The 27,843-nt window shown below is 45.5% G+C and overlaps 9 protein-coding genes across 9 annotated transcripts; 5 read left to right on the top strand and 4 right to left on the bottom strand.

Annotated features, from left to right (window-relative positions):
- Positions 1-6: 6 nt before the first annotated feature.
- PG994_012475 (FAD binding domain protein) lies at positions 7-1,701 on the bottom strand (the record flags this gene model as incomplete). Its single annotated transcript, XM_066863884.1, has 2 exons — positions 7-1,364; positions 1,422-1,701. The coding sequence occupies 2 exons, from the start codon at positions 1,699-1,701 to the stop codon at positions 7-9; spliced, it is 1,638 nt and encodes a 545-aa protein (XP_066712994.1).
- A 423-nt stretch (positions 1,702-2,124) lies between these two features.
- On the top strand, positions 2,125-3,231 carry PG994_012474 (uncharacterized protein; the record flags this gene model as incomplete). The annotated part of the gene is made up of 3 exons (XM_066863883.1): positions 2,125-2,316; positions 2,380-2,745; positions 2,803-3,231. 3 exons carry the CDS (start codon positions 2,125-2,127, stop codon positions 3,229-3,231), a joined length of 987 nt encoding a protein of 328 aa, XP_066712993.1.
- Positions 3,232-3,721: 490 nt separating this feature from the next.
- On the top strand, positions 3,722-4,574 carry PG994_012473 (uncharacterized protein; the record flags this gene model as incomplete). The annotated part of the gene is made up of 3 exons (XM_066863882.1): positions 3,722-3,751; positions 3,821-3,979; positions 4,125-4,574. 3 exons carry the CDS (start codon positions 3,722-3,724, stop codon positions 4,572-4,574), a joined length of 639 nt encoding a protein of 212 aa, XP_066712992.1.
- A 293-nt stretch (positions 4,575-4,867) lies between these two features.
- PG994_012472 (uncharacterized protein) lies at positions 4,868-5,284 on the bottom strand (the record flags this gene model as incomplete). Its single annotated transcript, XM_066863881.1, has 1 exon — positions 4,868-5,284. The coding sequence occupies one exon, from the start codon at positions 5,282-5,284 to the stop codon at positions 4,868-4,870; it is 417 nt and encodes a 138-aa protein (XP_066712991.1).
- Positions 5,285-5,657: 373 nt separating this feature from the next.
- On the bottom strand, positions 5,658-6,182 carry PG994_012471 (uncharacterized protein; the record flags this gene model as incomplete). The annotated part of the gene is made up of 1 exon (XM_066863880.1): positions 5,658-6,182. The coding sequence occupies one exon, from the start codon at positions 6,180-6,182 to the stop codon at positions 5,658-5,660; it is 525 nt and encodes a 174-aa protein (XP_066712990.1).
- Positions 6,183-7,417: 1,235 nt separating this feature from the next.
- On the bottom strand, positions 7,418-9,156 carry PG994_012470 (cytochrome P450 monooxygenase; the record flags this gene model as incomplete). Its single annotated transcript, XM_066863879.1, is given in 5 exon segments — positions 7,418-7,543; positions 7,583-7,897; positions 7,917-8,190; positions 8,365-8,781; positions 8,801-9,156. The coding sequence occupies 5 exon segments, from the start codon at positions 9,154-9,156 to the stop codon at positions 7,418-7,420; spliced, it is 1,488 nt and encodes a 495-aa protein (XP_066712989.1).
- Positions 9,157-9,652: 496 nt separating this feature from the next.
- On the top strand, positions 9,653-11,117 carry PG994_012469 (uncharacterized protein; the record flags this gene model as incomplete). The annotated part of the gene is made up of 3 exons (XM_066863878.1): positions 9,653-9,883; positions 9,943-10,656; positions 10,707-11,117. The coding sequence occupies 3 exons, from the start codon at positions 9,653-9,655 to the stop codon at positions 11,115-11,117; spliced, it is 1,356 nt and encodes a 451-aa protein (XP_066712988.1).
- Positions 11,118-11,800: 683 nt separating this feature from the next.
- On the top strand, positions 11,801-12,441 carry PG994_012468 (scytalone dehydratase; the record flags this gene model as incomplete). The annotated part of the gene is made up of 3 exons (XM_066863877.1): positions 11,801-11,825; positions 11,887-11,984; positions 12,058-12,441. The coding sequence occupies 3 exons, from the start codon at positions 11,801-11,803 to the stop codon at positions 12,439-12,441; spliced, it is 507 nt and encodes a 168-aa protein (XP_066712987.1).
- Positions 12,442-13,197: 756 nt separating this feature from the next.
- On the top strand, positions 13,198-19,166 carry PG994_012467 (Type I Polyketide synthases (Type I PKS); the record flags this gene model as incomplete). Its single annotated transcript, XM_066863876.1, has 10 exons — positions 13,198-13,547; positions 13,602-13,902; positions 13,961-14,748; positions 14,805-14,939; positions 14,979-14,994; positions 15,033-15,257; positions 15,313-16,409; positions 16,482-17,817; positions 17,879-18,666; positions 18,728-19,166. The coding sequence occupies 10 exons, from the start codon at positions 13,198-13,200 to the stop codon at positions 19,164-19,166; spliced, it is 5,475 nt and encodes a 1,824-aa protein (XP_066712986.1).
- Between the last annotated feature and the right edge of the window lie 8,677 nt (positions 19,167-27,843).

Here is a 27,843-nt window from a genome sequence, read left to right as displayed (position 1 = left end):
GGCAGGCTAGGACCAATCTCCATCTAGCAAATCTTCCATCTTCCTTCCTTTCTCTATCTCGCTGTATACCTCGGCGATGGTCCAAGGCTTAAATTTGTGGCCCGGCGGCGTGTTCGTGTTTTGAAATTCGGCCCCCGCCACGAGATGCGCGAACGCCTGGCCGTACTTCTCGTAGGCGTAGGCCTCCGGGTCGTGCCGGAAGATCCACTGGGGGAAGCGCGTGCGGATTCTGGCGGGTTCGGCCCAGATGGCGTCCCAGTTTGTCGCCGTCTTGAGTTCGGCATTGACAAAGGACATTTTCTGGGCGCAGCTCACGCGCTCGTACCGCAGCAGGTTGTAGATCTTGGTGGCCGTGGCGGGGCGGCCGGACCCGAGCTGCAGGCACGTCGCGAGGCTGATGGCATCCTCTAGCGCCTGCGTTGCGCCGTTACCAGACGTCGGCGTGAAGGTATGTGCGCTGTCGCCGACCTGCACCACGTGGCCGCCCGCGCTCGTCCACTTCTGCCGCAGGTCGCGCCACAGGAGCGGCCAGTGCACCACGGCGCCCTTCGGCGCCGTGCGCACCAAGGCGGGCACGGCGGGGTGCCAGTCGGGAGCTGCCGCCTCCATCATGTCGGCAACAGTGTTCGGATCCACATCGGGCTCCCACGACTCGGTCGCGTCGTCGCCCTCGGGCTGCTCGCGCGGAGTGAAGCCCCACGCCACAAGCTCGGGTGACATAAAGATACCCATGTACATGCCGGGCCCCAGCCAGAACTCCCACGATTCTGAAGTTTCTGCTACCTGGTCGGCTCTGGGTTTACCACCAGTACCTGCAACCCCGTCGCTGCCATCGCCGCCGCCCCAACGCTCGCGAACGATGGGGTCTGCCATGGCCAGCTTGGTCGGGTATGAACAACGGTAGATGGACATGCCGCTCGACCTCGGAGACTCATACTTGCCGGCAATCAACAGCTCCGAGCGTGAGCGAAGGCCATCGGCCGCAACCACCACATCCGCGATACGGGTGGATCTCTGGCCCTCTGAGTCGAGAAAGACCACACCACCCTTGGCGGCATGCATATCCTCAAAGTACTCTTGAACTTGGCAGCCATAGTCGATGCGCAGCCCTAATCGAGCCACCTGCCGCAAGAACATTCGAAAGAATCTTTGGCGAATCTGCGCTGCGGCAGGCCTAGGCCCCTTCCTACCATCCAAGTGCTCGGGGTCGTTGAATGAAGGCGGCGTGGGCCCGTAAATATGTTTCCCCTCGTGGGTCTCATATGTGAGGTCGACGTGGACTTGGTCTCGCTCAAGGTCGCTCTGCATATCTGGCCAATGGCACAGGATCGACAAAACGGACGGCAGGATGGCGATGATGTCCCCTACGCGTACTCATATAAGACAGGGCGGGTCTCAGTCCATGGTGAATGTATACGTACCTGAATAGACTGGGCCTTGGTTGCGTTCCAGAATGCCCACGACGTTGTGCCCTTTCCGCCAACATTCCAGAGCGGTCATGAGACCACCCATTCCCGCGCCGACGATAAGCACATCGACATTGGTCTCAGGGTGGCGTTGGGGCATTTTGGGCTTGTGAGTGTCTTCAGTACCATTGTTCAAATGTCTGGCTTTGACACCGTTCGCTTTACCCGGTGCAGCCCAGAGCTCTGGATCGAACTCATGCCTGTCTCCAGGGATGTTGACCCCGAATTGGTGCATGGCGCCTTGTCTGTGGCGAATAAAACTGCGACTAAATTTGAAAGTGGCAAAGTTCTAGATAACGAAAAGGACCAACAGTATGGGCTGAGTCCTCCCAAAACCACGCAGTCATGGTGAAAAGGAGTATACTAAGTAGTGCTTATTCAAAGGCCGTAGGCCAGTCTCGCATAAGCCGCCTGCCACATTCACCGTAGCTGCAGGGGTTCTTCGGGGAAGGGGTGGCAACCCTTTCGGCGTCCGGAACTTCCTAGGTGGTCATCGGGCTTCCAAGTTCATATTTGAAATCTCCATGAGAAGCGGGAAAGGGTAGTCGCCAGTTTTGTGCATCCCCAGCCAGTCAAGATCCGTTGGTTGTCTACCTTGGTATTTTCCTTCCAGGAAAGGCTTCAATCTCTCCCCAACATCAACCGTCTCATCTCCGTCATGGCTGCCAAAGTTGTCGTGGCTACCCAGACCAAGGAGCTCAAGGGGGGGTACAAGCAAATCAACAAGGCTCTGAACATATGTGCCTTCGAGGACTATCTGCAGGCCCAGACATCAAGACTACCCGAGATTGCCGATGTTGAGCAGATCACTCCTCGCGTGTTGAGGGTACTCGGCCAGAATGCCGGAAAGGTATATCAACACTTCTTATCATCAACTTACGTACAATGACTAACTTGGGCCACGGCTTTACAGTTCACTCTCCAAGGCACGAACACGTACATTGTAGGGACTGGCGCCAGGAGACTGATCATCGACACGGCCCAAGGGATTCCAGAGTGGGCAGAGATCCTCTCCTCGACGTTGGAAGAGAAGGAAACAGGGCTATCCCATGTGCTGCTCACGCATTGGCACGGCGACCACACTGGCGGCCTACCTGACCTTCTCCGCCTGTACCCAGATCTGAAAAGTGCTATCTACAAGCACACTCCCAATTCTTCTCAGAAACCCATCGTTGACGGCCAAGTCTTCAAGGTCGAAGGAGCAACAGTACGAGCTGTCCATGCGCCGGGCCATTCCAACGATCATATGTGCTTCATTCTCGAAGAGGAAAATGCCATGGTATGTTGAGCAGTTCATTCACGAGGTGGGATTCAAGGCTGACCTTATTGATCAAAGTTCACCGGGGATAACGTATTAGGCCATGGCACAGCTGCGGTCGAGCAGTTGAGCACGTGGATGGATTCGCTGCGGACCATGGAGTCGCACGGGTGCAGGGTGGGCTACCCGGCACACGGCCTGCCCATCCTCGACCTGCCGCGCAAGATCGCGCTGGAGCTAGCGTCCAAGGCGCGCCGCGAGGCCAAGGTAGTGGCGGCCCTCGCCAAAATCCAGAAAAGAGTGCCCGGCGGTCCCCGGCATCCCGAAGCAAGCGTCACTGTCAAGCAGCTGGTCACCGAGATGCACGGGGATGAGCTCGATCCCCAGGTCCGGACCATGGCGGTCGAACCGCTGATGGAAGAGGTTCTCCGCAAGCTGGCCGAGGATGGAAAGGTGGCCTTTCAACTTCAACGTGGGGAGCGGAGGTGGTATGCGATATCGCCCTAGATCTAGATGTGCTTTTTTCACTTTTACGCGTAGAGTATTTTTCGTTTCACAAAGAATTTTCTTTTCACTATGTTGATTCCTGTTCCCGTCAGTCGCATATGTGTCACGTAACGTAAGCAAAGCAACTGCACCGTCTTCCCTTGAAGCCGTATCCGAGAAGACAAAGGGGAGGAGAGGAAAACTAGGAGAAAATGGACCAGCCCCACATGTCCCGACGTTGTCAGATATCTATCTTACCGCTTAGTCAGCCCTGGTCGTCTAATCCAAGCTTCGGGGGAGGCGAAAACCTGACAGAGACCAACGCCGAAATCCAGGGCCTTACCTATCTGCATCCTACCACAACTATATCTAGAGATGAGCGCATAATTCCAAGTACACTCCAGTATCGATGCTTCAATAGATCACGGGACACTTGGCCAACCAAAGCAGCTTCTGGCCTAGCCGCAAACCTACCCGTTATCACCGCCTACGAAACAATTACAACTTCATCATGGTATTTGGTACCATCTATACACGCAACGTATGTACTGAATTTCCCACCAGCTCTTCTCATATACAGGCTGAGTCTGACCTATCGTGAGGCTCATAGCCTAACCCCCGGACCACAGCAATACTCGCTGTTGCCAAGGCCCAGGGTCTCTCGCTGGACATTACTTACCATGATCGGGATGATCCAAAAAGTCACCAAGAGCTTCTCAAGGTGAATCCTTTGGGTCAGGTTCCCGTGTTCAGAGGCAGTGACGGTTATGTCTTGACTGAATGCATACCCATCGCTTTGTACAGTAAGGATTCCCGTTCGTATCTTTGCTCATCGCATCTAGAAAGCTAATTTGAGGCCCTTGTGTCCTTTGTGTGAAAAGTTACTTCTCAAGACAAAAGTACCAAGCTCCTAGGGGTCTACACAACAAGAGTACTACAGCGTGATTCGATGGATGTCGTTTGCCAACGGAGATCTTCTGCCCGCCATCGGGGGAATTATCCTACCGGTGATCCGCCAGCCCATCGACGTACGAATGGATGACCAAGACTGCCTGCGCGTGCTGCGCCGCGATTGCCAGCTGATGGAAGAGCAGCTGCAGAAGTCCAGGTACCTGGTCGGGGACCAGCTGACGCTCGCGGATCTCTTCACCGTCGCCATGCTGCAGGGAGCCTACGTGCTTCTCCACCAGGTGTTGAAGCCAGCATACCCTCGGCTGACCGAGTGGGTGAACGAGGTTTTCGCCATGCCCATGTTCCAGAGCATCGCAGGGCCGCTTCATGAGTTGAATCTGCCGGTACCGGCTTTATTGGGGATCGAAAAACGGCCCAGGGGTCTCAGTAATGGCTCTGGATCTACGTCATAAATAGATTTGTTGAGATAATAGTCACCTGACCTGCCTGTACACATTGATATTCACTTCTCAGTGTTCAAATTAGCTTAGAATTTCTTCTCTTCAAACAGCCAATTCTTCGCTCATAGTCCTGGAGCCTCGTTTTAACAGGATCGCAAGAAATCAATCGCGAACTAGACCGAGGATCATGGCTGTGTTCTGGCTTTAGCTTGAGGTGATGAATGTGGAAATCAGATATGTTAGATAATGAAAGGATTTTAACTCAAAATCTACTACATGACTCTCTTCCAGCAAAATCTTGCGGCTCATGATGACACGATTTCCGTCGCACCGAGCATGGCGCCCAGTAGGGGCATCAGCGACCGTGTAATGTGCAAGCGGCTCCACCAGACGATCAGGTCCCTCACTTCGTCCAAGCTCAACAGTCCAGTAGTACCGGCGGCCGCCGCCGCCTCCAACCCAAACAGCTGGTTGTTCGTTGGAGTCATGAAGACCCACGTGAAGGGCACCATGGCCACGGTGGCAACGGCGGCTGCGAACAAGGTAGCCCGACCCTTCCGGCTTCGGTAAGCCGAGACAAGATACAACAGGCAGGTGCCAACGCCCATGGTGGGCAGTGCCAGGTGGCCGTAGTGATACATGCGGGTCCATGCGTAGGCCAGCTGTGGGATGTCTCTGCTCGCTTCCAGGAGGACGGGGACAGCGATGCCCGAGAGCGACATCATGGCACCTCCACCAATATTCAGTAAGACTCGGCGCACAACTAGATGGCTAGAGATAAGGGCTTACCAGATAAGATCGATCCGGCGACCACTGCCGTGGTTTGTGTTCCAATGGAGCGCGAAGCCATTTCTATTTTCCTTTCGTTGCTGGGGCGAGACTTTACCTTAGAAAGAGAGTTTGAGAGTTAGGTGAGATGGATTAGCTAAAGGAGACCCATCCTGGTTTATATCTTACTCGTATCTTTTATGGCAATTGTACTTTATGCACGTGATTCGTATTCGGCACAGGGCCGCTTCATTCCCGGAACTCCGAACTTGGCCCGCGGTCTACGGTCCACGGTTATTCATCTCTATAGCAGACTTGTAAAAGCAACTAACAGTCCCTGAAACCGTCCACCACTTCACCATCGCGGACGAATTCAGTGATCCAACCAATCGTCATCATGCTCTTTTTTGTGTCGGCAAACTCCACATGGTCACCAGTCAGATGCTCTTTGTACCATGGGTCTTCCTTCATCCGTTTGTAATCATCAACATCCTTGAAGACAACCTGGCTGAAGCAGTCGAAGTCTGCCAGGTTGGTCATTTGCTGATCGAACAGTCGACCCATCAGGGCACGCGTCTCGGTGTTATTGTGTATCTTGTGGCAATCTGTCAGTAAGGAGCCAAGATGCTGCTTCACCGTGGCACAGGGGATTAGCCTTACCATTGTCCACCGTTTCACTCCATATTTCACCATGAGGTCTTGAGTCATAGGAGCTGATACCTTGGTCATGTGGTTCCTGTAGTCGACCTCACTCATACCGGGGCGTTTGTAACCGCATATGGTAAGGCAGAGAAACTGGTTGCCTGTGTCGACCTCGGGACGAGCTGGGATTTCATTCGACGTGGAGCTCATGATTGCGCTGTACTGTTTAAAACATCACTTGAAACTTTACTCATGAGCATATCTGATTCATGTTTGATGCTCTGGAGAATGGCTGTTCATTATGAAATAATATAACCAAATCTCACGATGTAATCAAACCCCGACCATGAGACGAGGTCACCAAAGTAGATCCCGAGGCCAAACCTACATAATCCAGATTCTCTTATATTCGAACATCCTTGTAGCCATAGCCAACTTAACGGGCTCTAGGATATTCTTCCTCGTCACACGGAGAATCGAAGTATGAGGTTCGTCCTTCCTCCATATCTTTGCGGTGTATACTGCTCTAAGAATGCCCGAGACAATTTGCAGACCGAGCGTGTATATGATTTCGGACCCCGGTCTTTGTTTCTGGAGCAAACCTCATAGCCCTCGCTATATCCGCTGCAATCAGTTACCGATTTCAGGACGAATGGGGTTTCCAAAAGTCCATAATGGACTTGGCTGACTTGGACTACCAGTACAGCTGGGAGAATATTGCTCGGGACACTAGGAAGTGTTCCTTGATCTATGCCGAAATGATATGAGGTCTAGTACTGTCTCCACTCTTTTTAAGTATCCAGACATCAAACGGATAGTAAGTGACTTTCTCGCTGCGGAATATCAGTGTTGTCCGAATCATATTCATCGGAAATCAGGCTTATGTCCGTAATTTCTGGAAATGTCCGTCTGTGCCGCAGTACCCACTTGCGCCGCAGTACCCACTTGTCCCGATAGTAAGGCCCCATAAGCCCCGAGATAGGATCCAGGTAAGCCGAGTATCTGGCTGGATCCTACATCAGTCAACCGTTATCTCGGGTTTGGATCCTAAGTATCTGTCGTAGAGAGACTATTTCGAGTCATCCATATCAAAGGCCCGAGGGAGTACGATTACGCTAATCATTCTAGTCACCAGAGCTACGTCGTCATATGCTGAATAAGTAGATATCTAGATTGGGGGTTGATTATCCTACTTAGCCCAAGGAAAGAAAATCTATTGACAAAGAGCCATCGTCTCTCGACTTGCAATACATGCATATCCTTTTCCAACTTGTGTTTTGTAGGAAGACCAAAGTCGTACCGTCTTTAGGGCGGGTCAAAGGAAATACATTTACGACTTGTACATCCATCTCATAATTGCGTTTGTACTTTGAGTTTGGAGTGAACAGTCGATCCCCATTTTCCATGTGACAAGCAGAACTGCCAATGCAGGAGAGGCGCGCTTACTATTGCTTGATGTTGTCTCTATAGGTAACTCGCATATGCAAGTCTTCCAGGGATAAGAGAATCCCTTGATACTGCTTACAGGGATTCACCGGATCGGCGATCTGGAAGTCAAACTCCCGCAGAAGCTATGACTCATCGTCAGTACTTAATATCCGGTCACATACCTGAGTCGACAGGTATTTGGTGCTAAGGCAAAAGAACAGGCCGATACTAACCTCTACGAAGATCTTATTCAGCTCCATCTTTGCAACCGTGTAACCGGCACACATGTATCGGCCGTAGCCAAAGTTGAGATCCGAAACGCGCTCCATCTCGCGGCGCTTATCAGCCGAAACGGTGAGGAAGCGCTCGGGAATGAACATCTCGGCGTGCTCGCCGAACGTGGGCTCGTGCTGCATGATAGCGGGCACGTTGACAGCGATGTGCGTGCCTCCCGGCACGAAGATGCCCGCCAGGGTGTCGCCCGCGGGGGGCACGACCTTGGGCAGGTTGCCGAACGCGGGAAGGGAACAAGCGCAGGCTCTCGAAGAGGACGGCCTGCAGATAAGGCAGCTTCTTGCCCTCGGCGAAGGTGATGGGCGACGAGATGGTTCCCCCGGCGATGCCGTCATCAATCTCCTTTTGCAGGCGCTGGTACGCCCGCGGGGTCGAGACTAAGCACAGGAGGGTGTTGCGGATGGCGTTGGAGGTAGAATCGGTGCCGGCGATGAGCTGCAACAGCACCTCGATCTCACATTGTCGCTTCGTCATACCATGACGCACCGAATGAGCCCTAGAGTAACAGTTAATTCGGTTCGGGGGCTCAGATTTTCCTGTTCTTACCAACATGTCTTTGTGGTCTTTGGCGTCAGGGCCGAATCGGGGGCTCACGACTTCTCGGCCCCGCCTAGCGATTCTCTTAGCCTTGCTCGCCAGAGTGACAGGGAGGGAATGGTGATGCACTTACTTCATCAGAGCTCCGATTCCGTCCTTGTCGGTAGTCTTGGGTCCAAACCACCGGGTCATGGTCTGGGAGAAGAAGATGGCACGGATCCAAGGAATTTCGGTGCAGAGCTCAGCAAAAACAGACCCTTGCTGCATAGTCTTGATGTAACCACCGATATCGTCGTCTTCAATCAAGTATCCGAACGCATCACCGTAGGCAATCTTGGTCAAGGCATCGACGGTGAAGTATTGAGCGCTCGTGGCCACGTCAAGAGCATCAGCCACTTTGTCGTCGGTGGAGATGTATTTGGAGCGGATAAGCCTCTTGAGAGACTCGATCTGTCCGTCGATATCACTCTCAAGACCAGGCACCTCGCGGCCCGAGTAGCCACCGGCTGCCATGCCCTTGATCTTGTCGTGGATACCGACCTCGGTTGCGCTGACCATGTTGTGCGTACTCGGGGTCTACCTTGGCGCTATGGTACCAGTCGCCCTTGCGGTAGCCCGAATGTACAGCATTGATAGCCCGCAGGACCTCGGGGCTGTCCGTTTGCAGCATGTCTGGTGCGATGCGGATGAAGGGGCTGCCGTTTGCATACTTTTTTCGAGCCTTCTCGGAGAGCTTGGGCACGGCACCTTTCATGACGGCATGCGTGAGCCAGAGGTACGACCATGACGCCAACCAAGGGCCGCGAAATTGTCGGAGGCGGTTCCACGCGATAAATGTAGACGCGATAGAATAAAAGAGAAAAAGGCCAATGGCGGCTGGTGCGATGATTCGCACAGAGGCGGGAAGGTCCATCTGGTCCAACATGGTGGTGATTTTATCAGGTAAATGCAAGAGAGTGGCAAGATGGTTAGAGAGCAGAGTGATGCAGTGTGGTACCAGCTATTACTGAGGTTCAAAAAGACGCGATAAGGGTTAAATAAAGGCAGTTTATCGGAATCTCATACCTTTCCGTCGACCGAACGAGCAGAACTTCACATCAGCAGCAGCCAATAACATCTCCACGGAGTCTAGGTGAGATCCGACCCGACTGCTACCTATCATAATCTCTCAATCTCGGGTTCCGCAAGCAAAGGTCAATCAACATACCGGGATTACATAATCCCATCACCTATTACACACATAATACACACTTATCGGTGGCCGATGAACTTTCCACATGCCCCGATATCATTTCCCAAGAATTTATTTGACGGAGAACTAGTTGGATAAATTCAACGGCATCCGCGAAATACACTCTTCTCCCAGCTCTGCGAAAAGAACTATTCCACTTGACCGAACATTGTTTTCAAATCTCTACGCCATGGCTCCAACTGAAACCACCATCGCCAGCACTAATGGCACATTGGGGACCCAGAAGACCAAGGCCAATGGCCAGGCATGGGAGCGCCTGTCCCAGTGTCTGCCGCCCCGTGACGCAGACAGTGAGTTCTGGTGGCAGCTCCACGGCCGCCAGCTCGCAGTCCTATTGGACGCAGCAGGCTATACGTTAGAAAGGCAGTTGGAGGTCCTCGTGTTCCACCATCAATGGGTTGTAAGTCATGACACGCCCGGAAAGTCTGTCCATGATGAATTTCACTCACCCCATCACAGGTCCCGACGCTGGGCCCGCGCCCCACGGCAGCAAACATGCTGCCCAAATGGAGATCCCTGATCACCCTCGACGGCTCTCCCATTGAGTGTTCGTGGAAATGGAACACGGCTTCCAAAGACCCCGAGATTCGATACATTGCAGAGCCAATTGGAGCTTTTGCTGGCAGCCCTCTTGATCCCTTGAACCAACAGGCCACACGTGAGTTGCTGCACCGCTTGTCGGTCAGCATGCCCGGAGTTGACACGGCTCTGTTCGACCACTTCATGAGCATTCTATACGATCACGACAACTCCAAGTACGTTCAAGAGATAGCGGCTGGTGCACACATGAAGACCAGCGTCCACATCGGCTTCGAGTTTCTCAAAGACCGCGTCGCAACCAAGTCGTACTTTGTCCCGCGCAAGCTCGGCCAGACCAGCCTGATGCCCGTCCCGGACTATGTCAAGGCTATCCGTAGTGTGCAACCGGGCGGCCAGAACGCCGCTCTCAACATGATGCACGACTTCCTCCTCAACCACCCGGAAGGTCCCCTCTTGACTTCCTACTCGGTGGCCAACGACAACGAGCCGCTCGATGAGACACGCATCAAGTGGTATTTCCAGACGCCGCACACCTCGTTCGCGTCGGTGCGCGACATCATGACCCTGGGCGGTCGGATCCGCGCGCCCCACATGGACAAGAGCCTGTGCGAGCTGCGGTCCCTCGTCAACGCCGTCGCGTGCGTAGACGCCGACTACTCCAGGACCAGGAGATTCAGCCCGAGGCGTGGCACGCCGAGGCCCAGGCGCGCCAGTTCGACGAGCTGGCCAAGTACCTGTCGGGCTACGTCTACCACTTCGACATCGCGCCCAACAAGCCGCACCCGGAAATCAAGGTGTACGTGCCTACGCGCCACTACGGCGGTACCGACGCCACCATCGGCAAGAATCTCGCGCGCTGGATGGAGGAGCGCGGCCGCGGCGCCCACGCCGGGCGCTACCGCCAGGCTCTCGAGGAGCTGACCCCCCACCCCAGTGCGGCCGGCGGCAAGGGCGTTCAGACTTTTGTAAGCTGCCTGTTCAAGAGCGACGGCACCCTCGACATCACTTCATACCTGGCACCTCAAGCCTTCCACAAGCAGCGGTTGGAGCCTGTTGGGGAGCCGAGGACCAGACTCCGTCGTGGGGATTGGTAACTTGACACGGAAGCAAGGATATCATAGCAAGAGAATTTTGGTTGCTCAATTTGGTAGCATACATATACTTCTTGATACAATTTGATTCTTGATTCAGACCTATTCGACTTTATCTACCTTTGTGTCTCTTCTGTTCACGCTGCTTGCCATCTATTCACTAGGTAGTTATGTCTTCAATTATGTGATATGCCTATCTAAACTCGAGGAAGCCATTGCATTAGGGTTTTGGAAGATGGGAAGAGTCTAGTATAAGGAACTAGTTCAGTTCAAGAATCGAATAGCGTGACATGCGTGATTCGTGAGCCATTGGTTGAATGCCTCAGGTTAGCCGCATTAACTACCGTAGGTCAAGAGGAAGATGAGAACGTGGCAAACTAAGCAGACGCTGCGTAAAATGGCTTACTTGGCACACAACCGAGTAAGCGCTGTATCCAACAGCCACTAGTAAGATGCATCGCATAAGCACGTCCCCATGTTTGACTTCCCGAAGTCCGCAGCAACCCCCGGGGTTACGTAAAGACACGGAACCCTGCAGGTTCAACGGTGACCCGCAAATGTCGGATTCCGCAAGGTTTGAGTCTGGAGAGGTATATACGGCAAGCCCGTGGTTTCTGCTGCTGAGCCCGAAGTTGTCACCAACCCATTTAGTCCCATCAGTTAGTTCCAGTCCAACTACGCCCATCATGAAGATCTATCCCACTTTAGAAGGTTTGCCTCCTCGACCTCTGTTTCGGCCGTCGTGTGCACTGATTATCTGGCCGCACAACAGAAACTCTCGATTGTCAAGATGCCTTCTTTGAATGGTGTGTTGCGCACGACACCAAAGATTGGGACCGTCTGAGGAAATGTGTGGCCCCTACTTTGCGCGTACGTTCCTCTCCTACTTTACCCCTGTCAAGTAGTCAGTTTTGACAAGGCATGATTTTCCTTGGTACAACAGATGGACTACGGTGATGTCAAGAACGATGCCTTCGAGGTCCCTAGCGAGCAATACGTCCAAACGGCCGATGTGAACCACCTGGTCGTCACAACTCAGCACCTGATTGGGGGCGTGGCCAAGTGGGAGAAGACGGCCGACGAGGTCAAGGCAACATTCCAAATCCGCGTCGCCAAGGTCAAGTGGCGTGATCAGAAGTGCGTCGACGAGGTGGCCCACGCCAACGCGCACGGCGTCTGCACCGTCCCTTTCCGCCACCTTGACGGCGTCTGGAAGGTTGCTGGTCTCAAACCTCATATCGTCTGGGTTTTGGGTGACCCTCACGTCTTCTTCGGCGATGTCGAGGATATGTCGGATGGGCTGCGGAACGGCGAGGAGAATAAATGAGCTAGCTACATGGCCATATAGACGATGGATTGTTACTGGATTAAGCATGCTCTAGATATGACATTTGAAAACCATAAGATGGCCAATGGAGGACTCGCCACGCAAAGAGCCATGAACGAAGTGACTTTTAGACACTTGGAATCTACAATGCCTATCTTATAAAGGAAATCCGTATTCCACATGAATTATAAGCTGCGTGATGGTGCAATGAAACGCAGGTCCCGAAAAACATTATCAATGAGCACCTCACAACACCACTAGGCATAATCGCCACGAGTACGGTCAACTAGCATCAACAAATAAATAAGCTCGTCGTTCAGACAACCATGTCGAGTTAGCATCTTGCATGGACCAAGATGATTCGGTATCTTATGTGCATCGGAGTGGGCACCCCCCTGGCTAGGCATCATCGGCAAGCAATACCGCCTCTCGGGCTTGCTGCGTCAGCTCCTGAGCCCACACCTACTAAGTGTAGTGGACTACGTCGGGTTCCGGCCACTGAAGGTTTGATCTTTGGTTGCGGCCTACGGTGATCCCGTCGTCGGGGTCGGTCAATCCCCAGGTGCTAGCGAGCCTGGCTGGGGTAGATTGGTCATCGATACATTGACAACCCTAGAGCATTTGGCAAGAACGGTCACTATATATCATATAGTAGAAGTGCTAAAGTGCAAACATTTCCCCTTTCCTCACCTGCAACCTTCACATAGCAGCAGAAACCGAGGTTTCTTATCCCCGCAGAACTGCTCATGATCGACCATGGTGCTCTATACGCCTTCTCGCTCCGCCTCTTCGGAGGATAGCTCCTCGAAGATGCAGCTTGTCTACTTCAGCAACGAACTGCCCTACGACGATCTGCAGACCCTCTTCAGAGAACTCCTTCAGCACAGCAAGGAAAGAGACCATCCTCACCTGGCTCTCTTTCTCCAGGAGGCCACTCTGGCCCTGCGCGATGAGGTGCGCCAATTGTCTACAGAGCTCAAAGCCTCGATCCCACCTTTCGAGTCCGTCTTGAACTTTGCCGAGTTCACCGACCTGCGCCAAGGCCCATTGAGCGGATCTATCGATGGCATCCTTTTGTGCACCGTCGAGATTGCAGCCCTCATCGGGTGAGTTTGAGCCCGTAAACCCCAAGAAGACACATTTCGCTGATGAGGAACCAGTCACTGTGAAAAGAATCCCGAGATCCTGGACGGTAGCGGACAGGAAACCGTTTTGGCAGGTCTAGGTTTGGGTCTGCTGGCTTCGGCGGCACTGGCGCTCGCCTCGACCGTGTCCGACCTGGCGCAGACTGGAGCTCAGGTCCTTCGCCAAGCTTTTCGCCTTGGTGTTCTCGTGGACGATGTTTCACAGATCATCCAGCCTCGCAATCCCGAGGAGACTCCCGATTCCTGGGCATATGTGCTTCCTGATATGACAGCAGAAGAAGCCCAGGACGCGTTGGACGCAATCCAGCAAAAGGAGGTAAGGCCACGCACTCTTCTATTTCGAAAATGACCGTTTGTCTAACGCCAAGTATCAGACGACCCCTGAGTCGAGTAAGATCTTCCTCAGTGCTAAGAGCGCAACCTCGGTCACCATCAGTGGCCCGCCGGCACGGCTGAAAGCCCTCTTCCGTTCGGATGAGCACTTCCGTGATCGCAAGCATATTGCCCTGCCAGTGTTCAGCGGACTATGCCATGCGAGCCACATATACACCGAAGATCATGTACAGTCGATCGTGCGCACTCCGTCCATGGAGCACCTGGACAGCGTCGTCACGCCGCGACGTGCAGTACTGTCCACCAGCTCAGGCCGGCCTTTTCAGCCCCAGCCCGGCACCGCGAGCGAGCTGTTCGAACACATCATCCGCGAGATTCTGACGCAGCAGATCGAGTGGGACAACGTCGTCCATTACGTCATTGAGCGCACACGAGAAACCGAGGTCGTCCAGTGCCAGGTCCTGAACTTCCGTGTATCCGTGCCTATCAACGATACCATTAGCGCTTTGACGCAACAGGTCTCGGGTATCAAGATCTCGTCCACCGAGCTCATCCCTTGGATCCACGAGAAGGTTTCCGACGAGCCCAACTTCAGAGGTTCCATGCAATCCAAGATTGCCATTGTGGGCATGTCGTGCAGGCTTCCCGGTGGTGCGACTGACACCGAGAAGCTTTGGGACATACTCGAGAAGGGCCTGGATGTCCACCGCAAGATCCCGGCAGACAGATTTGACGTCGACAGCCACTACGATCCCACCGGGAAGCGGGTTAATACCAGCCAGACGCCGTATGGCTGCTTCATTGATGAGCCAGGCCTGTTCGACGCCCCGTGAGTAGAAGTCCTCGACACATCGAGTGGTGGAAACGAGCTAATGATGAGTGTAGCTTCTTCAACATGTCACCCCGTGAGGCTCAGCAGACAGATCCTATGCAGAGGTTGATGCTGGTCACGGCCTACGAAGCACTGGAAAGATCAGGTTATGGTATGCAAACCGCCCCTCCACCCCGTCTCACCCAAAAGTAAACTTCGTCTCGAACACGATGCTAACTCGCCCATAGTATGTCATCCAACCCGGTGCAATGCAGTTTGCTGCTTACTGATAAATGTGACAGGTTGCTAACCGTACCGCGGCCACGGACTTGCATCGTATCGGCACTTTCTATGGCCAAGCCAGCGACGATTACCGTGAAGTGAATACGGCTCAGGAAGTCGGTACTTATTTTATCCCCGGCGGGTGTCGGGCTTTCGGTCCCGGACGTATCAATTACTTCCTCAAGTTTTCCGGACCCAGCTATAGTATTGATACTGCTTGTTCGTCCAGCTTAGCCACAATCCAGGTTAGTCAGTATGTCCAAATATATTCTCTGGCCGGGGTTCTGATATTCTATATAGACTGCTTGCACATCGCTTTGGAATGGAGAGATTGATATGGCCGTCGCCGGTGGTACCAATGTCCTGACCAACTCGGATGCGTTTGCAGGCTTGAGCAACGGCCACTTCCTTTCCAAGACGCCGAACGCTTGCAAGACATGGGACTCAGAGGCCGATGGTTACTGTAGAGCTGATGCTATCGCATCTGTCGTTATGAAACGATTAGAGGACGCTATTGCCGATAACGACCGAATTCTGGGCGTGATTACCGCAGCCGGTACCAACCACTCGGCTGAGGCCGTTTCTATTACCCACCCACATGCTGGCCACCAGGCCTACCTCAACCGCCTGGCTTTGGCCCGTTCCGGCATTAATCCCCTGGATGTCGGGTACGTCGAGCTGCACGGCACGGGCACCCAAGCCGGCGATGCCGAAGAGATGCAGTCAGTCACGGAAACATTTGCGCCGCTGACGAAACGCCGTGGGGCGAGCAATCCTCTTTATATCGGTGCCGTCAAGTCCAACATCGGGCACAGCGAAGCAGCTGCCGGCGTGTCGGCTCTCCTCAAAGTGCTTTTGATGATGCAGAAGAACGCGATCCCACCCCACGTCGGCATCAAGAACAGCATAAACCCCCGGTTTAAGGACCTGGACAAACGGAACGTCCGCATCCCGTACGACAAGACACCATGGCCCCGTCCAGAGGGGAAGAAGCGCATCGCGGTAGTGAACAACTTCAGCGCCGCCGGCGGCAACACGACCATCGTAGTCGAGGACGGCCCGGGGCCTAGGCGCGTGACCGAGGCGGATCCCCGTTCCGCGCATGTCATCGCCGTGAGTGCCAAGAGCAAGATTTCCCTCAGGAGAAACTTGGAGCGTATGCTGGAGCACGTAAATGCCAATCCCGATGGTACCTCGGTGGCCGACCTCGGCTACACGACCACCGCGCGCCGCTACCACCACAACCACCGTGTCGCCTTTGCGGCTTCCGATGTGGCCCAGGTGAAGAAGCAGCTGGCCGCCGCTCTCGCCAAGGTCGATACGCACAAGCCTATTCCGAGCACCGGTTCCGTCTCGATTGCGTTTTCGTTCACTGGGCAAGGAGCATCGTTCAAATCGTGAGTCCCGCTTACTTTGCCTTGGCACAGTCTCATACCCATCGTTCCTAACCGTCTTGCCAACAGATACAGCCTCGAGCTCTTCCATGAGGTGCCGTACTTCCGGTCCCAGATACTCCACCTAGACGGCATCGCTCAAAGCCAGGGCTTTCCTTCCTTTATCCCTGTGCTTGACGGAAGTCACGAAAAGGACTTCCAGCACAGCCCAGTCATTACCCAACTCGCCCAGACCTGCTCCCAGATTGCGCTGACCAGATACCTTGGTACCTTGGGAGTCAAGCCCAATATCGTCATCGGCCACAGCCTCGGGGAGTATGCTGCTCTGCATAGCGCGGGAATCCTATCTGCCAGCGACACCATCTTCCTCGTTGGCAAGCGGGCTCAGATGCTCCAGGCGAGATGTAAGGCCGGGTCCCACAAGATGGTCGCCGTGCGGGCCTCTCTGGAGCAGGTCCAGGAGAGTATCGGCGACGGCCAGGAAGGCGGCGGTAACAAGATCCCTTACGAGATCGCCTGCGTCAACGGGCCAAAAGACACGGTCCTGAGCGGGCCCGCGGCCGAAATGGACATGGCCGTCCCCGCTCTGGAAAAGGATGGCTACAAGTGTTTCACCCTGGACGTCTCGTTCGCGTTCCACTCGGCGCAGACGGAACCAGTGCTCGAGGACTTCGAGGCGGTCGCCGCCGGCGTCGTCTTCCAGCCCCTGCAAGTCCCCGTCATCTCGCCGCTGCTCAGTAAGATCGTCTTCGACGACAAGGCGCTCAACGCGAAATACCTCCGCCGCGCCACGCGCGAGAGCGTCAACTTCCTCGGGGCCCTCGAGGCGGCCCGGAAGATCGGCGCCGTCGATGAAGACACGGTCTGGGTCGAGATCGGGCCCCATCCCGTGTGCACCAACTTCGTCAAGTCGTCGCTGCAGTACGCGCCGTCGTCTGCCGCTCCCGATGCCGCAGCCCCCGCCATGGTCGCTGTTCCAACGTTCCGCCGTGACGAGAGCAACTGGCAGACCTTGGGACAGGCCCTGGCCGTTCTGCACTGCGCCGGCGCCAAGGTCCACTGGCAGGAGCTGCACGCGCCGTTCGAAAGGAGCCTCAACCTGCTAGACCTGCCGACTTACGGCTGGAACGATAAGACGTACTGGATTCAATATAATGGGGACTGGGCTCTCACCAAGGGCAACACCTTCTACGACGAAGAGAAAAAGAGCAAAGCAGCCTTAAGAGGGTGTGGTAGCTCTCCTCTGGCGGCGTCGGTGTCTAATCTTAGTACCTCTACGGTGCAGCGTATTGTCGAAGAGCGTTTCGATGGATCATCAGGCTTGGTCGTTATGCAATCCGACCTTAGGCAGGCCGATTTCCGTGCGGCTGCCTGGGGACACAAGATGAATGGCGTAGGGGTAGTCACTTCTGTAAGTTTCGTCCCACACGGTATCAGCGTCTTGTCCGCTACTAACCTCTGTTCGTTCGTAGTCTATCCATGCTGATATTGCATATACACTTGGCGAATATCTTTACAGCAAGTTGAAGCCCAAGAGTAAACAAGTCAATATCAACGTTGCGAATCTGGAGGTGCTCAAAGGCCTCGTCGCCAACAACGACGCGTCCAAGCCTCAGTTGATCCAGGTTGCCCTGTCCACTCCCAACATCGACGGGAACACGGCCGAGATGAAATGGTATAATGTCGGCGCCGACGGTATCGCAGCCGACGAATTTTTCGCGAGCGCAACCCTCTACTTCACCGCCGACGCCACCACGTGGCTCGAGTCCTGGCGGCCCCTGCAGCACCTGGTCCAGGGAAGGGTTGCGGAGCTGGAGCGCCTCGCCGCCTCCGGTGTCGCCAACCGCCTGAGCCACGCTATGGCATACCGCATGTTTGCGACCAACCTGGTCGACTACGCGCAAAAGTACCGCGGTATGCGATCCGTGGTGATGCATGAGCTCGAGGCCTTTGCCGACGTGGAACTGTACACTGGCAGCAGCAGCGGGTCGTGGACAGTGCCGCCACATTTCATTGACAGCGTGGCGCACCTCGCTGGCTTCGTCATGAACGTGTCGGACGCCGCAGATACGAAGAACAGCTTCGCCGTAACGCCGGGCTGGGGCTCAATGCGGTTTGCCCGCTCGCTTGTCGCAGGCGGCCGTTACCGCTCGTACGTCCGGATGCTACCGACGCCCGAGGACGGCTCTGTCTTCTTGGGCGACGTCTACATCATGGATCGGGACACCAGAGAGATCGTCGGCATGGTCGGCGCCATCCAGTTCCGCCGCTATCCCCGTATTTTGCTGAGTCGCTTCTTCTCTGCGCCCGATGGCTCCAAGGCGCCCCCTGGCTCAACATGGCGCCAAGCCTGCTGCCGCTGCCATGGCCAAATCGGTGGTAGCCACGGCCCCGACCAGCAGAACGACCACTGCCATCAGAGAACCAATCGCGGTGACCGCTATCTCTGAACCCAAGCCTACTGGCCCTGTGCCTGTCCAAGCCGCCGTAGCCGTTCCGGTTGTGGACGACGCTGCGTTGGCGGAGGCGGACACAACTACCGCCAAGGCGCTGCGCATCATTGCCGAGGAGTCGGCGCTCGAGCTCTCAGAGCTGGTGGACGACGCTAGCTTTGCGAACCTAGGTATCGACTCCCTGATGAGCCTTGTGATTGCCGAGAAATTCCGCGAGCAGCTAGGCGTCGTTGTCTCGGGCAGCCTATTTCTGGAGTACCCGAGCATTGGCGACCTGCGTGGTTGGTTAGAGGAATATTATAACTAAATAGATGTGTCTAAGGCGTGCTACTACTTGCTTTTTCGCAGTAGTGACTGAGGGAGAGCACCATAAATTTCAAAATGAATCATTTCCCGCGATGTTTCCAATTTGCTATGCAGAAGGATCGGGATGTGTTTGCCTACCCTGCAGATGTGGGGTAGGCGTAGGCGTGCGACGGGCTTTGGGGGGCATGATTAGGGCTTGCGTTTTCAAAAACCTTTGCCTGACTGCGCAACAGGCCTGCCGAACAGCTAACCGAGGTTGATTTTGATGAACTAGTCGCGATCGGGAGAAGATGACTGCTGCTCGATGTCCCCTTTCATTGGTAGCCAGAGCACACAGAATGTGTTGGAACAGCCACTCCAGGGGCTTCCAGCACCTCTTGAAAGGGGCGTCACGTGCGTACGACGCACGGATTATTAGCCCCTCGTACGAGAAGGTGAGCGCTGGCGGCTTTCCGCTAGTTAATAAATAGAGGAGAGATAGATAGAATATAAGCACCGTCTTAACCCTTACGTAACGTACGTACGTATTAAAAAGCTTATTTAATACTAATTAATAGTTATACGAGGTAATTATAAATTAGTAAAAGTAAAGAGACGGTTTTACGCTAATATATAAATAAGTATAACGAACGGTTATTAAGGTTTAAAAGAAACTTAGTAAAACGTATTTAGGGTTTATATTAATTAAAACGAGAAAGTATTTAAACGTATAAACGAGTATATTTATTTAATATAATAAATAATATTTTTAATTAATTATAAAATTTAATAAAAAGTGTAATAAGTTCGTTAAAATATTATATTTTATTAATATATTAAATTAATATTTAAATTAATTATTAAAATAAAAAATATTTATATAAAATATATAAAAAACGTTTATAGTTATATATTTAATCCCTTTTTTATTAATTCGTCATATTTTTTTAGATCTCGTAGATTTATCCCGATCTCTTAGATCCGGCGCGGGATTTTAAGATCTGCCCTAGATTCTTAAATCCGTTACGTAACCTCTATTTTTTTTTTATAAGGATATTTATATATCTTATAATTACTCGGGGCGGTATTATGTTAAGCGGTAATCGGTTACGAAGTATAAGTAAGTTTATATTAGTATAGTTAATAATTTTATCGGTATTAATAATATTATAGCTTAGTTAAGGTATAATAATTCCGTATTAATAGTTTTATAAGTTTAAGCCGTATAATTAAGCTAGGTTATAATATTATCCTTTTTTTTTTAATTATTTTATTTTTAAAACGCTAAGTTTTATAAATACTTTTATTTTTTTATTTTTTCCGAGTTTTTTAATAAGTTCTTTTTTTTATTTTTATTATAATATTTATTTATTATAATATTTAATTATATTAAAAAGCGTTATATATTTAAATATTTAAAAATTAATCGTTATAACGAGGTTTTAAGTTTTATTATTTAACGGTTTATTATTATATTTTTTTATTTTTATTATAAGTTTTACGGTTTTTTAAATTACGAAGTTTTTTTATTCGATTTATCCCGTTATAATTTATATATTAAATATAATTAATTAAAATATAATATATAAGGTTTTTTTATTATTTAATTATAAGTTATTAATAATAATTACGTTTATTTAAAAGGTAATTTAAATACGGCGGAGGAGGAGCTAAAGCGTGTTACCGTAAAAGTTCGGCTGTTTCGGAAGTAAAAAAAGCTTTAGTTCGAAAAGATGATACGCGCGATCCGTTGCGGTGTTTCGAGTGTGGAGGAGCTAGAACGTGTTAAGCGGGAGGAAGCCGAGGAGGAGGCTTATTAAAAAGTAGCGGTTAAACCGTCGTTTAAAGTTATTTTTATATTATTATCGGGCTTTTTTTTTTAATTAAAACGAGATATATTTTAACGTTTTATTAAAACCGTTATTATTAATTAAGTTTAAAGTTATTTTTTAAATTTCCGAAATTTTTTAATAACGTTTTTTAAATATTTTTTAAGTTTTTAAGTATTATTTTTTAATAAGTATTTTTTTTATTTAATAAAGTATTTTTATTTTTATTCGACTTATTTTTTATTAAAAATAGTTTTAATTTTATATTCGTATTAATTTATTTTAATTTTTAATTATATTTCGATTTTTACGTTTATTAATACTAATTTAAATAATAAAATATAAAAAATAAGGTATATCCGTATTATTTTAAATAATAATAATTAATAATTAATTTTTAAAATAACTTTTATAATTTTAAATAATTTAATCTTTTTAAAGTCTAGTTTATTACTAAATTATTTAGTTTTAATATTTCGTTATAAAAAATAAACTTTTTTCCCTTTTTTAAAATAAGTCCTTTTATTTTTTTTATCGGCTTATTTTTTTATTCGATTTTAAAAAAAGATAAGGTTTTTTTATAATAATATTTAAAGTTTTTTTAATTTTTCGATTTAAATAGTTATTATCGGTATTAGTTCTCTTTTTAATAGTGTTCGAATAATGTCGGGGTTAAATCCGTAGTTTGTTTTAAATAGTAATATATACGTAGTTTTATTATTTACGTTATTATATATAAATTATATTATAAATAATAATTATATTTAATTATTTTATTTATAATTAATATAATATTATAGGTATTATTTAAATATTTAATTTATACGCTCGGTTTATTTATCGGTTTACGGGTAATAAGTTATAAATAATTTGTGTTTAATTTTAAGTTATATTATAAAGGATTTTTAAAATTTAGCGGTAAATAATTTATTTCGGTTAGAGATAATTATTTCCGGTAATCCGTATTAATTAATAATAGTTTTAAAAAAGGTATATATTAGGTTATCCGTATTATTTACTTTTTTATAGGGTAAGAAGTAAGTATATTTAATAAGTTTATCGGTAATAATTAATACGTTATCGTACTTGACTTTAATTATTAATTCCTCGGATGGTGGTAGTTTAACGATAAAGTTTAATGCGATTATTTTTTAAGCTCTGTTTAGCGGTGGTATAGGTTATAATTCCTTATACGGCTGGTATTATACGGCCTTGGCTTTATTATAGAGGTTATATTCGTTAATTATTTTGGCTACTTACTTTTTAAGATTCTTATAATCGAATTATTTATTAATTCGTTTTTAAGTTTAAAAATTCCTTGGTATCTATGGGCGGGGTGTGTATAAAATTCCTTAATGAACTTATTTTGGTACTGTTCGGGGATGTCGATCTTATTGTGGTGGTACCTAAGTTTATCCTAACTTATAAAGTCGGTATTTTTAGGGGTATATTCCTTAAATTTCTTAATCTATTTTTCGTGAAGCTATACCCTATAGGTAGCTTAGATATATCGCGATGGTATTAGGTTTTTATCTTTGTCGTAAGTGAGGATCGTACGTGTTTTTAATAGTATATCTTGCTAATGGTTTAGTTTTCGGCTTAGGGCGTTGGCCTTGCCGTTATCGCTACCTTTCCGGTAGATAATGGTAAAATTAAATTCCGATAAGAATTTTAATTATCGTATTTATTATTTATTTAATTTTTTATTAATAATAAATATAATAAAGTTTTTATAATTTATATAAATTTTTATTAATTTTTTTATATTATTTAAATAATACCTTTATTTTTTAAAAGTTTTAATAATAACTATTAATTCTTTATTATAAATTTAATAATTAAGTTCTAGTTTAGTTAGTTTTTTTAAAAAAAAAATACGACGGGGTACGGTTTCTCGTTATTATCCCGTTAACTTAGTTATTCTCTGATCGTATAGTTTGATGCGTCGGTTTTAATTTTAAAAAGTTTATTAGAATTTATTACGCGAAATATTAGTTCGTTAAGGATTTTATCCTTAATAGTTTAGAAGGCCGATTCTTTTTTATTTATTTATTAAAATAATACGTCTTTTCGTATTAAGTACGTAAAAGGTGTCGTTATTTTATTAAATTTAGGGATAAAGATCCGGTAATAATTAGCTAGTTTTAAAAAAGATCTAACTTTTATAACGTTTATAGGCTTAGGTTATTTTTATATTATTAATATTTTAAAAGGTTTTATCCAGATTTTTTTTAAAGATATTATATATTTTATAAAAATAATTAACTTTTTATAGAATTCGTTTTTTTTTAAGTTAATTAAAAATCTTATATCCTGTAACTTTTAAAGTATTATTTTAATATATTTTTTATATTATTTCTTATTTTCGGAGTAAATAAAGATATTATTTAAGTAAATTATTACGAACTTGTCGAGGTATTTTTATAAAATATAATTAATTATGTTTTAAAAACTCGCGGGTGTGTTAGTAAGTTTAAAGGGTATAGTTTAATATTTAAAATACTCGTACTTAGTTCGAAATACCGTTTTTTATTTTTCTCTTTTTTTAACGCGGATTAGGTTATATATATTAAATAAGTCGAGTATAGTAAAAATTATTACTTTATATAATTTATTACGTAAATTATTAATTAAAAGAAGTAAGTACCGGTTTTTAATAGTAATTTCGTTAAGTTTTCGGTAATCGATGTATAATCGCTATTTCTTTTTTCCGTCTTTACTTTTTCGGGAACGAAGAGAATGGGGTATCTTGTTAGTAAAGTGGATGGTCGTATAACTCCTTTTTCGAGGTTCTTTTTAATATATTTTTTAAGACTTTTTCGTGTTTTTAATTAAGTTTATATATCGGTATAAATTATCATTCTTTCTTTTTTTTAAAGGGTATTTTATAATTTTATTATATATAAAGCGGTAAACCCGTTTTTAATTTCTTATTAAAAAAGTTTATAAATTACCGGTACTTTTTTAATATAATTATTATAACGTTCGGCTTAAGTTTTTTAATAATAATATATATTTTAAATATTTTAAACTTATTTAAGGGTCTTTTTTTAAAACGTTATTTAATGGCTAAACCTTTTTTTAATATATTTTATTAAAGTTAGTTTATTTTTTAATTAATTTTAAAATTACTTACCCGTAATTAAGGTATCCTTAATATTATATCGTATTTTAATACTTCTATAATATTACACGTAATTTATTTATAACGTTTTTTAATATTAATTAAAAGGTTCGCGACTTTTCTTTATATTTCTCTATTTTTATAGGTTATAAATCCTTTATCGACGGTTTTAAATCGGTATAGGGCGTCTTTTTTTTATTAGTTTAATTCTAAGCTATTAACGATTCTCGATAAGATATAATTTCTTTACGCTTCGCTATTTAATAACGTTTTAATAATAACTTTTTTAACGTTTATTAATAATACGATATACTCGTAAATATTTTATTTATTTATTATAATATATAAGGACTTATCTTATCCCGCTTAATATCGTCCTTTTATATTCGGCGGTATTTATTTCTTAACTGTTATTAAAACCTGATTCGTTCTTTAACCAGTCTTTAATAGCGTCGAATCTATTCGTACGGCGTAGCTCGCTCGTAAATAAGGGTGGTATATTAGATCTAATCGTTATAGCTAGTTTTCGTATTTAGGACTCGGGTTCCTCGATAAACCTTAATTCCGTTTATAATTTTATAAAGTTATTAACCCGTTTTTATTAAATTAGAATAACTTCGCCGTCGTTATTAATACGGCTATTAATAATATCGGCTACCCGGAATAATCGTTTATTTATATTTTAAAATATTTAATTCCGAAGTTTTTCGTTTTTTTAAAAGCGTGGATCATATATTTCGTAAATATTAATTATAATAAAAGATCGTTATTCTTATAACGTTTATAATTATCGAAGGGCTCGGGATTTTTCCTATATATGATCGAAATACCGGTCCTCGTTATATATTATTTAATATTACTTTTTTAAGTAGTATTTCTTTAGTTACCGGGTGTCTTTTTATATTAATAAGTACGCTTATCGTAAATCGGGGATAATAGTTTTAACTTTTTTAATTAAATAGTTTAAATAAAGGCGCGTAATAAGTTTTTTATTAATTCTTTAAAAAAATTAATCGTTTTTTAGTTTTTTCGCGAAATATTTTATATAAACGTTATATACGTAAAAGATTTATAATAAAATAAAATAAGCCTTATAAATAAAAAACGCTCGAGGGTTATTTTTTATAAAATAATTACCGTACACTTTTTATTTAAAACTATAAATAATAAGTATCTATCGTAATTTTTAGGATTCGGGGATAAAATATTAGGAATAATAAGCTATCCGTCGGTTTTTAAATCCCGTAGTTTCGTTACTTTTATTATTAATTCGTTTATAAATATATTAATTAATTATTTATATCTTTTTAAATTAAAATCCTCGTTTTTTAATTCGTAAAATATAAAGTCGGCACTTTTTATAAATTCCCTCCTAATTATAATAAGGATTCGTATTAGGCGGCCTTCCTTTTTTAAAGCTTTAAAGAATTATTCGGTTCTTTTTTTATCTACTAGGTAGACGGGGTATTTATTATCGTAATAAGCTGTTTAAAATAAGCTGCCGTATAATACGTCGGGCGTATTATTAACGTTACTTCTTTTAATAATTATTAAAGCTTCTTCTACTTTAATAATATTAACGTAACGTTTATTAAAAACGCGTTAAAACGCTTTCTTAAAGCTTTTATAATTCCGTACGAAATATCTATCCTTCCCGTAATTATAATAAATAACGTCTTTTTTATATTTACTTTTACCGTTTTATTAAGTAACGTCAAAATTTATAAGTCTATTATACGACTTATAGGATATCTTTTTCTAAATATATTAAATAAATCGTTTATTATTAACCCGGGGTTTATTATTTAGTTATAAAGCTTAATTACTTAACTTCTCTAAACGTCGTTTATATAAGCGGTTATTAATTTTAATTACTTTTTTTATATATTTATCGAATTAATCGGGATAATTTTCTCGATTAATTTCGTTTTTTACGTTTTTTCGTAAACCTACGTAAAAAAATATTATTAAAGCGTTATTATTATTTTAATCTATTCGCGAAAAAATCTATTTAAACTTCGCGGCGTACATAAAAACTAATCCTTTTTATTTAAATTATATAAGTTATTTTTTTATAATCCGAACTTTATCAGGATTTCTAAAAATAGCTTATAATTTTTCCTCAAAAATAAAATAATAACAGAAAATACGGCGTATTTAAATATCTTACTCCTCGTTAAAGAGGTTATCGAGATAATTTTTTATAATAAGTTCGAATTATACGAAAACGTCTTTTTTAAAGTATTTTACGGCGTAAAGGATTCGATCGGCTTTTAAATTAAAATCCTTAATATAAAAGCGTAAGTACGCCTTTATTTAAATTAAAAATCTATAAACGGTTTTTTTTTTACCGTTATAAGTTTACGGCGCGGTAAACTTATATTTAAAACGTTAATATCCTCGTAATAATATTAAAACTACTTAATCGGTAAGCTACTCGTTATTATTAATTAATTAATTAATTCGTTCTTATAATTATTAAACGAACTAAAAAACGTCCGGTTTTTTAATTAAATTATTTATATTATTTTAAATAAGAGCTCCATTATTATTAAAATTTTAAAATATTATAATACTCTTATAAAATATTATTTAAAAATTTAAATAATAACTCGTAAAAATAAAAGCGATTAAAATATAACGAACGGTTATTAAAATTTAAAAAAATAATAATAAAACGTATTTAAGGTTTATATTAATTAAAATAAAAAAATATTTAAACGTATAAATAAATATATCCGTTTAATATAATAAATAATATTTTTAATTAATTATAAAACTTAATAAAAAATATAATAAGTTCGTTAAAATAATATATTTTATTAATATATTAAATTAATATTTAAATTAATTATTAAAATAAAAAATATTTATATAAAGTATATAAAAAATGTTCGTAATTATATATCTAATCCCTCCTTTATCGATTCGCTATATTTCTTTAAATCTCGTGGATCTGTCCCGATCCCCTAGATCCGGTACGGGATCTTAGGATCTGCCCTAGATCCCTAGATCCGTTACGTAACCTCTATCTTTCCTTTATAAGGATGCTCACGTGTCCTATAATCGCCCGGGGCGGTATCGCGTTAAGCGGTAATCGGTTACGGGGTATAAGTAAGTTTATATTAATATAGCTAGCAGTTTTATCGGTATTAATAGTATTATAGCCTGGTCGGGGCATAGTAATTCCGTGCCGGTGGTCTTATGGGTTTAGGCCGCATGATTAGGCTAGGTCGTAATAGTAAGGCGACCGTATTAAGTAGTTTAAAAGGATTCTTAAATCTTTAAAAAAAGTAAAGCTATTTCTTTTATACGAAGTTTAAATCTTATCTCTTTTAAAACGAATATTAAAAAAAGAAACTAGGTTATAATACGGTCGGAAAACTAATTAAACTATATATTACTTTATACCCGAAAATAACGTCGTACGAATTAATTAAACGATACCTTAATAATGGCGTCTACCCCTAATACTTCCCAACCGGGCCAGGACCCTGATATCGAATAACTTAAAGTCCCCTAGACGTTCGAGCCGTCCGAGGCACCTAAGGACGAACCCGAGATTACGTACGAAGAAGTTATATGTTATAACCCGACCTAACCATGCGGCCAAGACCCCACCCGCCGGAACGGAATTACTATACCCCGACTAGGCTACGACGTTATAATTACCGACCGCACTGCTAGTTATATTAATATAAACTCTCCTATATTATAGAAACGCGTAAACATAATTACGAGGATAT

This window comes from Apiospora phragmitis (genome assembly GCF_038363925.1).
Source record: "Apiospora phragmitis strain CBS 135458 chromosome Unknown utg000010l:1.0-9815664.0:1.0-9183399.0, whole genome shotgun sequence".
In the NCBI taxonomy this organism is placed as follows: domain Eukaryota; kingdom Fungi; phylum Ascomycota; class Sordariomycetes; order Amphisphaeriales; family Apiosporaceae; genus Apiospora; species Apiospora phragmitis.
This window is presented reverse-complemented; position numbering and strand designations above follow the sequence as displayed.